At 40.7% G+C, this 13,468-nt stretch overlaps 1 protein-coding gene across 3 annotated transcripts in view; it reads left to right on the forward strand.

The window, feature by feature from the left end:
• The window catches only part of ARHGAP9 (Rho GTPase activating protein 9), an 80,101-nt gene that overhangs the window by 25,595 nt on the left and 41,038 nt on the right, over positions 1–13,468 (forward strand). For 2 of the 3 annotated variants that reach the window (XM_072134892.1, XM_072134891.1), the window contains exons 5-6: positions 12,056–12,280; positions 12,785–12,844. In XM_072134892.1, coding sequence (XP_071990993.1) covers positions 12,056–12,280; positions 12,785–12,844 — 285 coding nt within the window. Of the gene's footprint in view, positions 1–581; positions 688–12,055; positions 12,281–12,784; positions 12,845–13,468 lie in introns of those variants that run through there. The other variant, XM_072134893.1, reaches the window with a different exon arrangement.

Consider the following 13,468-nt stretch of genomic DNA (forward strand, 5'->3'; position numbering starts at 1 on the left):
GCCTTTACCTACATCACCTGAATTACCTTCTCCAGTAGCTTTGTTGTGATCCTGGCACACACAAGTCTTTATTGAGAGTTAAAGGGCAAAAACCAACAGTGTCACTTAGATAGCAAGCTTTGGATAAGCTGCAAGCCAAACTGGTCTGGAGTAGTGAGACAACTAACCACTGTCTATTAGAGGTAATAAAGGTGATATTTAACTATGTGTCTATTTTATAATGGGACACAATTAAAGAGGTTGGTCACATTACCTCATGTTTTTTGTAATGTATGTGTAAGTGTGGAGGGCAGTATATTAGGTAATTTACCAATATACATGTATTAATGTGATATCTAACTGTCCATGAGCAATCGGCCTCCCAGGACCTTGTGATAGTATTCATGAACATAAGATCAAGGTCCTGGCATATTACAAAAAGCATGAGGTAAAGTGGCCAACCCCTTTTAATACAAATGTAAAAATAAAATGTTGCTTTAAGAAAAAAAAAATTCCTTGCAAAATCAAACCTAATGTTCCTCTTTCAGAAGAGGAACAGGATATAACAAGGAGGTCCTAAGCCAGAAATGATAAGAGTAGGTAACAAGTGAACACTAAAGACATTATGATGGGACATTGGATATATGAAATTCAGGAATGTAATGCGCGTGTGATGGTATCAGTACATTGAGAGCCTACGCTTCAAAGGTAAAGACATATGAGCTGTATATGACTGTATGTCCTTCACCCGAGCATGTGTGCACTTTCATCTTAGCTGTATCTGATCTTCTTACATGAACGGCAAATCTCATTGCAAGAAATAATAGTCAGAACTGGGTTATATATTTTATGCCACAATTAACTATCCACACAGGATGTCATATGCATGTATGGCAGTATATTGTGTATGGACACACTACATGCATTTATCTTCTCTTCTCTTAAATGCCATCAACATGTAAAAAGTATAACTCTCTTTATGACAAGCACACATTAACAGAATAATATATAACAAAAACATGTAATTTTCCTTGGGGCTACAGTTAAATAAGTTACATATTTTAGTACTTTTATCTGTAGTGCTCTGGACTAGACTGCAAACTCCCAGCACACATTATCCAACATGCGTATATCATATTCAGATTTGTATTGGAACAGCGCAACATTATGGGCCATTAAGCGCCTCTTGTAAGTCCCTGGGTAGTGTTGGCTGTTGGAAGGGTTTGTTGATTGAAGGAGCATTCATTGTGGTAACAGAAACCATTACACAGATGTGAATAGATACCTACCTGTTAGCTGTATAGCTTTGAGGTTCAATGCCATGTTTTCTGTAGTTGGGGGCAGACGGGTCAGAAAATGAGTCTCTAGATAAAAAATCTGGCAGGTCAGACCTGGTCTGAACAGGTCTCACTTGGCGGAGATCCCTTCCAGATCTACTTAGAAGCCAGAGCCTCTTAAAGTGGGTGGGGGGGGGGGCTGGATATTAAAGGGAACCCCTTCATCAGGAATTACATTTTTAGCTGGCGACTGGTTCCAATAGCCTATGCTGTGCTGATTTTAAAAATGCCTTTGTCACTCTGAATCTGAATTTCAGTAGTTTTTAATACGGTAGTTTATTTTACATTGTTTGGGTCCCTGCCAGCAGCGTGCGGTGAGTCCTGGGGGAGGTTTCCCCCTCTCTTCCACACTCATGAAGCTCCCTCCCCACTTCCTGTCATGTGCATTGAGTAGGCAGGTAAGGGGGATGGTGTGGAGGAGAGGAAGAATGTGAGTGGAGACAGAGGCACACACAGGCTGCAGCTGTCCCTCCCCTGGAACTCACCACAAGCTGCTGGCAGGGAGCCAGGTAATGTAAATCAAACCATTATAAACTACTGAAATGGTTCAGAATGCGGACAAAATGCTGCAGGCATTTTTAAAATCTGCATAGCATAGACGATTGGAACCTGTCACCAGCTAAAAATCACATTCCTGGTGACATGTTTGCTTTAATGCTGGTGTGCAACTCGCCAGTCTTAATGAATCCCCCCACTTTATTTTTGTATAGTTTGTATGTAACTTCTGGATATAGCCAATTATGTAGACTATTTACTGTGCTTCCATAGACCTGAATGGAGAATGACCATTCTGCTGGGCTGCTGGAAGGGGGTCATCAAGCTCCCGTTCTCAAGCACTGGATCCACATCTATTATATATTTATGACAAATTTTGTCGATATATCATAAATACCCAAGCTGGGAATACGCCTTACAAAACCTTTATCAAAACCATGTCTTTTGCATCCTTTTATGGATGTTGCTCTACTGCTTTTCAGTGCAGCTGGAATTCTTTCTCTAGTAGACAGTCTAGAACCCGACAGCAATGGGTAATCTTCATATAGGCAGTATGAGCAGGTGCCCTGGGTCTTTGGCCTGCGAGAGGCCCACGCAAGGGCCCATAAGCGAGCCCTATATGAAGATCCACTATCAGTCTAAAAAAAACTATACTCACCTTCCAACTGCGGCTTCGTCATCTCCTCTTCGAGCCCGGGTGCATCATTATGATACTGCTACACTGCTGCGTTACGTCATAGTGTATGGGCCGCTTGGGCCCTTACTCTATGACATCATGCAGCCGCAGTACCACCGCGTCATAGTGTATGCGCCGTGCAAGCAGGAAGAGGAATAGATGGAGCCTCAAAGAGAAGACGGAGCTGCGGGCCGGGGAGAAGAAGCCGAAGGTAAGTATAGATTTTATTTTCAAGAGTGCCATGTTGCTGATGGCCATTTCTGTAAAGGGGGACTCTGCTAGAGGACACTTCTGTAAAGGGGACTCTGCTGGAGGACATTTCTGTAAAGGGGGGACTCTGCTGTAGGACATTTCTGTAAAGGGACACTCTGCTGGTGGGCATTTTATTAAAGTAGCTGATGCATTTCCTGCCCTAGGGCTTATACTCCAGTCAATAACTTTTCCCAGTTTCTTGTGTGGTAAAATTAGGATCCTCGGATAATACACAAGTATTTATAGTATGAGTGGGAGTTCAGCTGCAGAGGGCACAGAGGCCGGCCACACAGGGGTAGCGTCCACATCCCCTACACTATCTGGGAGATCTGGTCTGGACAGTAGTTGGGGTGGAGGTTTTCATGCAGTTAGGGAATGTGATTGGTTTTCCTAGATAGACGGGTTATAAGAGAAGGTTTGAAGTTCATCATTAAATTAATTTTATGAACAGTACAGGCTTAAGGATATAGAATACGCTACGGCACATGTTGGTTTGGACACTGGTGGGGACATTTAATCCACCACTGCCTGACAGTACATGTTACAAATAGCTTATAAATCTAATACATTCCTATATATGATACTGCACTGGCAAACACCCTGGGTTTGTTCACAGAAAATGCAATAGATCTTTGTAGTCTACTTATCTTCCGATTTTTATGCACAATGAGAACAGGAAGGATTGCCTCACAGTGACTGGCTGCCTGACTAAGCTGACTTAGAGAGTACACAAGGAAACATTAAATGGTCACTGTCATTCTATCAAATCTATGCCCATGTGATTGCCAATGTAACCGCTCAGTTCTTGTGTAGTGGTCAAGCAAATGTACTGCGGATCAGCACCTATTCATTTGAATAGGAGCTAAGCTGCAGTGACCCAGTTCAGCCATTACAATGAAAAATGACCTGTTTTTTTGTTTTATTCTCATTTCATCACCTCTAATCATCAATATTTTTAGTTGAAAAAGACTTTAAACATCATCCCACTGATTATTAATTTTGCATGTCTCTGTCTGCAAAACAAGTTTGCTGTATTTATAGTCTGAAACATGTTTTTTTAATCAGATTTCCTTATAGTTGTCACGTACATAGAGCCACAGCTTCTGGACGTTTTTATAGAAAGTCTTCCCAACCTCTGTGTGCAATAATAATTGGTTCAGCAAAGAAATAACCAAAAGTGGCAACCAATATACACTAAATAAAAGTGTATAGATGTGTATAGAAAGAAAATATTTTATTTTTACACCAAAGTACAGAATTAAAAACATCTAAAATAGATAACCAAACCCAAACACTCCCAACTACCCAGATACTGCACATAGTACATGTAAGTGGTAACAATGAATAATAATGTACAACAATAGGCAGCAACTGTATCCTTAAACACGTTCTAAATAAGTATTTTACTCTTAAAATAGTAGAAGTCATACAAACAAATAAAAGTGGTTGAGTAAAACGTGTACATGATTCTAATATAGACATTGCAAATATCTATCAATGAGACAATATGGCAAATACATTACCAGATTCAAAGTGCCATTGGGTAGGGAGTCGATAAGACCCCACGCAGATCACCTGTCAAGCAGGCTTCCTCGAGTGATTCAGAAGAGTGCTCATTTTTCAAACTGATGTGATTGATTTGAATTGCCCTCTGATAAGAACTCTGAAATATATGACCTGCATTTAATACACTTAATATTTAACATAATGGTTATTTTTTTTCTCCCCTCCTTCCCAAACTGGTCTCATAACTACATAAGGCTAGCGAGAGGGTTCTCCACATTTACACTTGTGCAATCATCAAGGAATATTTTTGAAAGATCAATATGATTTATGAAAAAGACAGTGGAAGATGCCGTGAGCTGCATAGAATATAGAATTCCGAGTCAAGTGGCTGCATTGCTCTATTTTTCCTTTACCCAAAGAAAGAATCTTAATCAATACTTTATTTTTACATAAAATAAATAGTGCCAAAGAAAAATACAACATTCTGTAAAAAACAAACTCTCATATACTTATGGTACTGGTAATAGGAAAACTGAAAAAAAAAACAGCCCCAGAAGACCACTCTGTGATGTTGGTCCTCATCAGTACTGAAAGTTAACAACAAGGGAATGTAGTAATCCAGCAGTTAGCATTTGTGACACTTCCTTGCAACGTCACAAGTATATAAATGATGGCGCAAGTTTATTGTAATATCCAAAACTTGAGTGCACAGCACATTTTACTAAAGTCTCTTACTGAAAACTCTCCGAGGATTACATAACGCGCGCATTTCATAATACACTTTTCTGTTTTTTTTTCACTTCTCTGTTCTATGGAGATGTTGTATTATACACTGATTATTGACTGTTCTGCATAACATGAAGAATTGGAAATAGACTTGTGCATTGTGACTCATAACGTAGGTAGAAAAAGACAGTTCATAGTACAAAGCCCCTTTATGAATACATTTGCAAGGTGGTGTGAAAAAAACAGGTAGATTTGTTAGGCCTCCATCACTAAAGTTTTTATCAAGCAAATAAATGGGGGGGGGGGGGGGGAATTTATCATACATGGGCTATCCTAATGTATCTGGAGACTGTGGCAGCGACTATTCAGGCTTGGGTGGTTGCAGGCTTTAGTAGGTGCACAGGCATGGGGCATGAACTTACTGTGCTGGCCCTATCTGATATGCCCTTTCCACGCCATCCCACGCCAATTTGGCGTGAAGCTGGTGTAAAGAGGAAGTTAATTGCAGTGCCTGGTGGTTCGCAACGCATTGTGATTATTACGCCAGAATACTTGCATAGATACCTTGATAAATGCCCAGATAGTGTTCAGCCAAAATATTTATAGTACAGATTAATAATTTCATTTACATTGTGATTACAAATTATAGAGTGAATGCTTTGTCATAGAAAAATATTGTCAGAGTTCAGATCAGTGGATCCTCTGGACCACTGCGGGAGGTGGTACTAGCCGACACCAGGGACTGGAGTCTTCACTAGAACAAAGCGGGATGGACTTGCTGCGGCAGGGTACCACCAGGTCGTTCCGCAGGTGCGACAAGCCTGAGGTGGTAACTGAGGTCAGGGTACATTATCAGAAGATAGTCTCATGGTCAGGTTCAGGCACAGGGTCAGGGCAGGCGGCAGAGATGCAAGGTCAAGCTCAATCTGGGGTTAGCAAAGGGAGGTCCAGGCAGATGGGTACGAGAACATGGGACACAGGAACACAGGAACACAGGAACACACAGGAGCAGGACCACATGGGAGCGGGAACACACAGGAATGCAGGAACACAGGACTCAGGAGCAGGAACACACAGGAACACAGGAATATTGCTGGGGAGCTTTCTCTACGGCGTAGGCACAAAGTTCCGGCAGGGCAGGAAGGGAGGTGCCGGATTATAAGGTGGAGGTGTTCAGCCAGCACACCAATCAGCGGTGCGCTGGCCCTTTAAATTTCCTACAGCCGGGGACGAGTGCACGACAGCCTGAACCAGGAAGGTTAAGTCCGATGCTGTGGACGGAGCGGTTGCACGGAGGAACACAGGTGTGCCCGTGATCCAAGACGGATTGCGGGAGAACCCGTGACAAATATACAGTGAAATTTCTTGTGCACACATATTTTACATAGCTCATATTGTTTACTGTGCAAAAACTGAATAGCTGGTTGATTTTTAGCTCCAAATTTTAAAATATACATAAAGTAAAACCATCTAAAAGACATCTACTATCACTAATTGGAACTGTTTATAGCGCATAAAGAAAGGGCACATTTTCTAAGAAAATTACCTTTTAAAAGTATGTAAATGAGCCAGAGGCGCTCAGACTGATGTTGCCCAATCACTCGTCAGCATCGCTGGGTTTTAATTTACTCCGCCCTCTTCCTTTCCACTGCGATCGTACCGCCTGGTATGATTGCAGCAGGGTGGAGGTGGAGTCAAGGGGGTGGAGTCAATTAAAACCGACGTAAACCATAGCACCTGCAGCTCATTTACATATTTTTAGTATTGAAGTCATTTTCTTAGCAAAGGTGCCCTTTCTTTATGTACTAAAAACAGTTCCAATTACTGCCTAAAGAAACAGCCATGTGATGCTGGACAACTACCATCAGCCAAACTGATGGTAGATGTCCTTTAAGGGTTAAAATATTTCAGGTGCCAACTTCCCCAAAGCATTTCAGCCTGATTTGCATAGTTCAGAACTATGATTTCTAACGTATGGAGCAGCCTGTTTATAAAAACATATTCATGTCTGGAATGTGTGGGCACTGTAGTCAGCCTGGGGAGGTGGATCCTAGTGACTGATTGCATTTAAGATTTTTTGTTAGGTTTTACTAAATTTGAAATCTCATTATGTTAATATAAATCTTAGTATTATGATTTGTGCAATATAAAATTTGTAATATTTGTTTCTCCCATTAAAATGCAAGCTGCCTTAAAATAACAAATGTTGGGGTGCTTTTTGTAGTGAAATACCAACTGAAATAATTTTGCATTGCAGGTTCTTTTTATTTAATGTGAATGGGATTTGGTGAAAATTCATCCACTATGCTTGGACTTTACATTGCAGTGAGTTAGCAACTGGTGAATTTATGGAAGCTACTTCAGTCAGTGTACACCCTTTGTTTCCCTGGCCTAAGGGGGCTAGAGTACCGGTAGTAAAACTTCCTTTGAAACATCACAAATAGTGTGACAGCTTGTGACATAGTGACAGGCTTCCTAGTCTCTCCGTAGACTGTACATGTGTCTAATATAGTTATGGATGCCGTTATAGTTATGGATCCAGTTGAAAAGATGGATCTCTAATGTTCTGGAGTTGTCTTACCCCAAGGGGCTAGTGAGACTGATTACCCTATTGGGTTCCAACTCAAAGTAAAGCCAGTTATTCAGGGACAAATTCACAATCAGGATCCTTTAATTACCTTTAATTACATTCCACCGGGTAACTTGTAAGGGTTAATGTTTTATTTATTTTGACATGTATCTTCCTGTGAATTACCAGGCTAGTGATTGGCTGGCACCATGGAAAATTCCAGAAATGGAAGATTATAAATTTGCTCTCTGTCGGGACTTCTGGGTCTTAGTCTTAGGACTTGTTCTTCCCTATTTTTGCTTCACCTTGCTGTCCCAGACGGGTGCTGAAGAGGCCTACATCAGAGCCCAAGGCTTCCGTGACTCCTGCGGCCTAGCCGCCATCATAGCCAGTCACTCCAGGTTCTAGTTCCTGCTGCCCCCGAAAGCTGCCGACCTCGTGGGGATGTTGAAGATCTTTATAGATTACAGTGATATATAAAATATTGTACTGATGATCTATGGAACTGAATCATGTTTAAATGATACATACTGTTTTCATTGGATGTATTATAAGAATATTGAAGATTAAGAATAACAAAGATCGATTGTGTTCATGTTATGCATATCTTTACATTAGACAAACATTATTTTGCCATTATTAATATTGGCAGATTAATGGATGGGACCCATATTTGTAACTCGATAGGAACTGATGACACATAGAAGTACTTCTGTCTACATCAGTATATAATATGTGTGAAGTATAATAATGGAGGAGCATACCAAAAGCCTGAATCATAGTATCATAGTATCATAGTATATAAAGCTTGAAAAAGACGCAAGTCCATCAAGTCCAACCTTTAAGAATTAAATAATTGTTTTATCCCCATAACCCGTGATATTTTTTTCTCCAGAAAGGTATCCAGGCCTCTCTTGAACAAGTACATAGAGTCCGCCATAACAACCCCCTGCGGCAGAGAGTTCCATAGTCTCACTGCTCTTACAGTAAAGAACCTTTGTCTATGGCGATGGTAGAATCGCCTCTCCTCTAGGCGTAGAGGATGCCCCCTTGTCCTGGTCACAGGCCTAGGTATAAAAAGATCTTTGGAGAGATCCTTGTACTGTCCGTTCAGGTAATCGAACATTGTGATGAGGTCTCCCCTCAGTCGTCTTTTTTATAAACTGAATAATCCCAAATTTTTTAATCTGTCAGTGTATTCTAATCCCTCCATTCCCCTAATAATCCTGGTTGCTCTCCTCTGCACCCGTTCCAGCTCTACTATATCCTTTTTATACACTGGTGCCCAAAACTGTACACAATATTCCATGTGTGGTCAGACCAGGGATTTGTATAAGGGCAAAACTATGTCTTCATCATGAGAATCTATTCCTCTCTTGATACATCCCATAATTTTATTTGCTTTAGCAGCAGCCGCCTGGCTCAGGTCACTAAAATTAAGTTTACCATCCACCAATACCCCCAAGTCCTTTTCAGCTCCAGTTTTACTAAGTAATTGACCGTTTAGAACATAATTATACTTTTTGTTTCCATGGCCCAAGTGCATAACTTTACATTTATCTACATTATACCTCATCAACCATTTCTCTGCCCGCTCCTCAAGCTTCCACAAATCCCTCTGTAATGCTAAACTATCGACCTCAGTATTTATTACTTTACACAGCTTAGTATCATCTGCAAATATTGAAACTTGACTGTGTAAACCCACTACAAGGTCATTAATAAAAATATTAAAAAGAAGTGGCCCCAATACTGACCCCTGTGGCACTCCACTGGTAACATCAACCCAATATGAGAATGTGCCATTAATGACCACCCTCTGTTTTCTATCACTAAGCCAATTACTTACCCAAATACACAGATTTTCTCCTATTCCCAGCAGTCTCATTTTATATACCAACCTTTTATGTGGCAGAGATCTGAACTTAGGTCTTGGTATCCAGCTACCCTTATTTATATGTATTATTTTCCTAAGTCTCCATGAGCACCCCTTACCGAATGGGTAACACATGTATGTGACCATTACCTTAAGAGAAATCTATGAATCCTGTCCGTCGGTTAATAAAAAAAAAATGTCAGTTCTGGAGTTTACAATATAAAGTGAAACTTCTCCCCATGACATGAGAAAGTGAAGGTTGCATACTTTCTGAAGGTTACAGAAGTCACGACTACAGTGATCAGAAAATGATTGAAATGTAACTATCAATAAGGCTACATTCTGAACACTCCAGTGTTAATTTTGTGAATCACATTTTTGGCTTTCTCTGTTTCATTGACTGCAAAAAGAAAAGCTGTGTATACAAGCAAATGGTTATGATAAGATAAGAAACAGAAATTGTTTTGTATGTAAACATTATCTCATTTCTTATTGAAAGTCTGAAATGCACCAGTGAATAGAAAATCCCATGCCCCTTCCTGTGTTTGGGCAGTGATTTCTGATTTTATGTAGATTTAATGTTGCATACACCCTTTTTTTTATTGTGTCATGACATTGAACCCAAATCAAACTGCATTATGAACAGGTTATTAAATGATAATACGAAAAGGGTTTTCCATGATTACAACATTGATGATTCATTTACTGCAATACCCATGACAGCCACTATTCAGTGTATAGCATGTAGAATTACAGTGCCACATAATAATAAGGACACATAATCAGACCTCCAATCAGCTGATTGCCCACGGTGCTAGCAGTCGGACCTCTAATGCCCGCCCGCCAACATAATTTAAATGGAAATTCTAGCCAAAGGCATTTACCACCTATATAGTGGAAAGGAGAAATACATTGCATTGGAATTCTCAGCCACCTGACACTTTATGCACAAAGGTGGAAAAGAGTTTTTAGGGGTAGAAAAACACTACATTCAAACTATATGAGAGCGATGGAAACAGCTATATTTTGATCCCATCGGTAGAGTGGCCTAATTTTTTAAAAAAACAGTGCAGTACTGTACTAAGTGCAGTTTGCCTGCAGAGGGTGCAGAGTGCACCGGATTCATGAATTGTGGCGCAGGGTTTTATTTAATCTGGCACCCCCTGACTGCTCTGGAAGTGGGAACCATTTATTTTTTGCTTTGTTCATGCTGTACAATTGTGGCGCACTACGGACAGAATTGTGGCGCACCACTCAAGCTGTGACACGTTCATGCCCCAAGCTGCAGTCTCATTTCACTTGATAAAGGAGTTGTTAACTCCCAAACGTGTTGTGACCCGAGATTTCAAATAAACATTTCATTCAAACTCCTGTGTGCACCTCTCCTAACAGTTGCCAATATACTCCTATATACCACCTATGGGTGAGAGCTAGAAAATGAAGGCCGACTATGCCATGCGCACTATGTGACATATGCACTATATGCAACCCTGGATAGCTCTATACTGAATAGTTCACATAGATTAGTGGTCATTTATGGGCACAAAGTTGGAAAAGTAGTAATTTATGGGATAATCTGTGTAATAATATTTTTGGGCATTCTGTTTTTCATAATTTGAAGTGTTTATATTTTTTGTATGTTGAAAGGGGCAGCTTCATGTAATTTTTTCGCAAAATAGAGGTCTATGGAGGGAACATGCCACATTGAATGACACACCTAGAACATGGAATCAGTTCCTTGTCCAGTTGTCTTGACGGAATGTTACAAATGTTAGTGTCCTATTTAAAGTGAAAGTGCCTTTCATTTTCTATATATGGAACAATATGCCCAAAGGGTGTATGAGTAAGCTGCCAGAATTTCGGTGAATGCATACTGCTGTCTTGTGACTTGTGGCCAATCTAGTCCACTTTTCTCTACAGTCACCTTACTTCAGATTTATCATGTGAATCTAGAAGTGGTGAAAATATTTACTAACTGAATAGTCTAATATTTAGGCACAGACCAACTCCAGTCCTGGAGTGGTGCAGGAGGAATGTATAATTTGCCCCAAATATGTGACACATTGGGGCAGATTTACTTACTCGGTCCATTCGCTATCCAGCGGCGCGTTCTCTGCGGTGGGTTCGGGTCCGGCCGGGATTCAGGTGGCGCTGCTGCGCTGAAGTTCCCCGGAATGCACTGATCTTCACCAAGCCGGACCGAGTGAAGGTAAGCGCGAGTCCTGCAACAATGCGGTGGTTTTTCCCAATCCGTCGGGTTTTTGTTCGGCCATGCCCCCGATTTCCGTCGTGTGCATGCTAGCACCGATGCGCCACAATCCGATAGCGTACGCAAAAATCCCGGGCAATTCAGGGGAAATTGGCGCAAATCGGAAATATTTGGGTAACACGTCGGGAAAACACGAATCAGGCCCTTAGTAAATGACCCCCAATATGTAAAAAGTTAGACATTAACACATTTGCTATATTTATTTAGCTGTCTAAGCCACTATATTAAATCTGATGTGTGAAAGACATCTAAAGTACTCCATAGACACTCCAAAAAACGTGAATAATATCCCTCCCCATTGTCTCTCTGTTGATTTGTTTATATATTTGAATTACACATTTATAATGATATATCATTTGTTTCTGGTTAGGTTAGCCTGGCTAACACAATGCAGGATACTACACCGGTTTACTGCAACCTGGAAGAGATGAAACAAAGAAAAGGGGCTCCTCCAAGTCCTACTTGTTCTCCTATTCACATTGTGGAAAATTGGGAACATCATATTGATCCTATCACAGGAAGAAATTTCTTTATCAACATAGAAACCAGAGAAAAAACATGGAAGCCACCTAGGAGGTCGAAGACTCTGGGACGTGTGAGTGCTTTTGGGTTTTTTTTTCCTCTGCTCTCATTATAAGGATTGTATTGTATCCCTATATAACCAATTTGGAGAATGCTTTCTTCATAAGTAGAGATCATTGACTAATGTATTAGTGTCTCCCTGGAATCACCTGCAACCAGTAATGTATAGGAGAACCACACAGCAAGTGTTCATTAGCAACTACAGGGGTGAGCAATACACACTTCCTCCTGAAATCAGTGGACTGTCCTTGTAATACGTTGTTATAAGGGGCAATTATCGTTCAATGGAGAACATCCCCCCCCCCCACTACACCACCATTGTGCCTCAGCCCACTGAATTTTTTACAGCGTGCACCAGAATCAAAGGTCCGCTCAGATGTTTGAACCTATCAGTATATCCAGCCACAATGTGCCTAATCTTGATACCCACTTGTGTATATTTTATGGACAGTATGAAATATTGTGATATCCATTGTGATAAAAGTAACCTGTGTGATTTCTTCTTCTACATAAACAGGCAGTCACACCCCCTGGAGACTGTGAATCAACAGAGGAAAGTGATGACCCTACTTCCAAGGTACCGCTAATAAGCAAAACAAGCGGTGTATTTTTAGAATCAAATATATTCTCCTTATTCTATCCATAAGTAGACAGACAATTGTAAATGGTCTGTATCCATTACAAACATTACCGATCTTGATCTAATATATAACGCTGAGTGCATGTGTGTGTATGTATGTATGTCCGCTAAAGGAATCTGTACCATCACGTTTACAATCACCAAATTTTGTACAGTTGTTGCTTGTGACTCAGAGTACATCATAGACCGTGTTTTGAGCTGAAATTTTCGCCCCACACTTTCCAAAATCCATTTATTAACAGTCTGCTGCTGTGGCTGTTGGAAGCTGAGCCGTGATTGGTTGCTGTTCATTCTAAGACACTTCTGATAAATCTCCCCATAGACAAAATAACAGATACAGTCATTAAAAGAGACTGCCGGTGAGAGACAGTTACTGAAATAGACTGCCGGCGACAGACAGTTACTGAAATAGACTGTCGGCGACAGACAGTGACTGAAAGTGACTGTCACGGGCAGTCTGAGACAGTCTATAGATATATATAAAATATTTTTTGTTAACCCATTCTATTTTGTTGTATCTAAGAGCAATTATTTACTATCCCGGGCAACACCGGGAGCTAC

The sequence above is a fragment of the Engystomops pustulosus genome, chromosome 2 (genome assembly GCF_040894005.1).
Source record: "Engystomops pustulosus chromosome 2, aEngPut4.maternal, whole genome shotgun sequence".
In the NCBI taxonomy this organism is placed as follows: domain Eukaryota; kingdom Metazoa; phylum Chordata; class Amphibia; order Anura; family Leptodactylidae; genus Engystomops; species Engystomops pustulosus.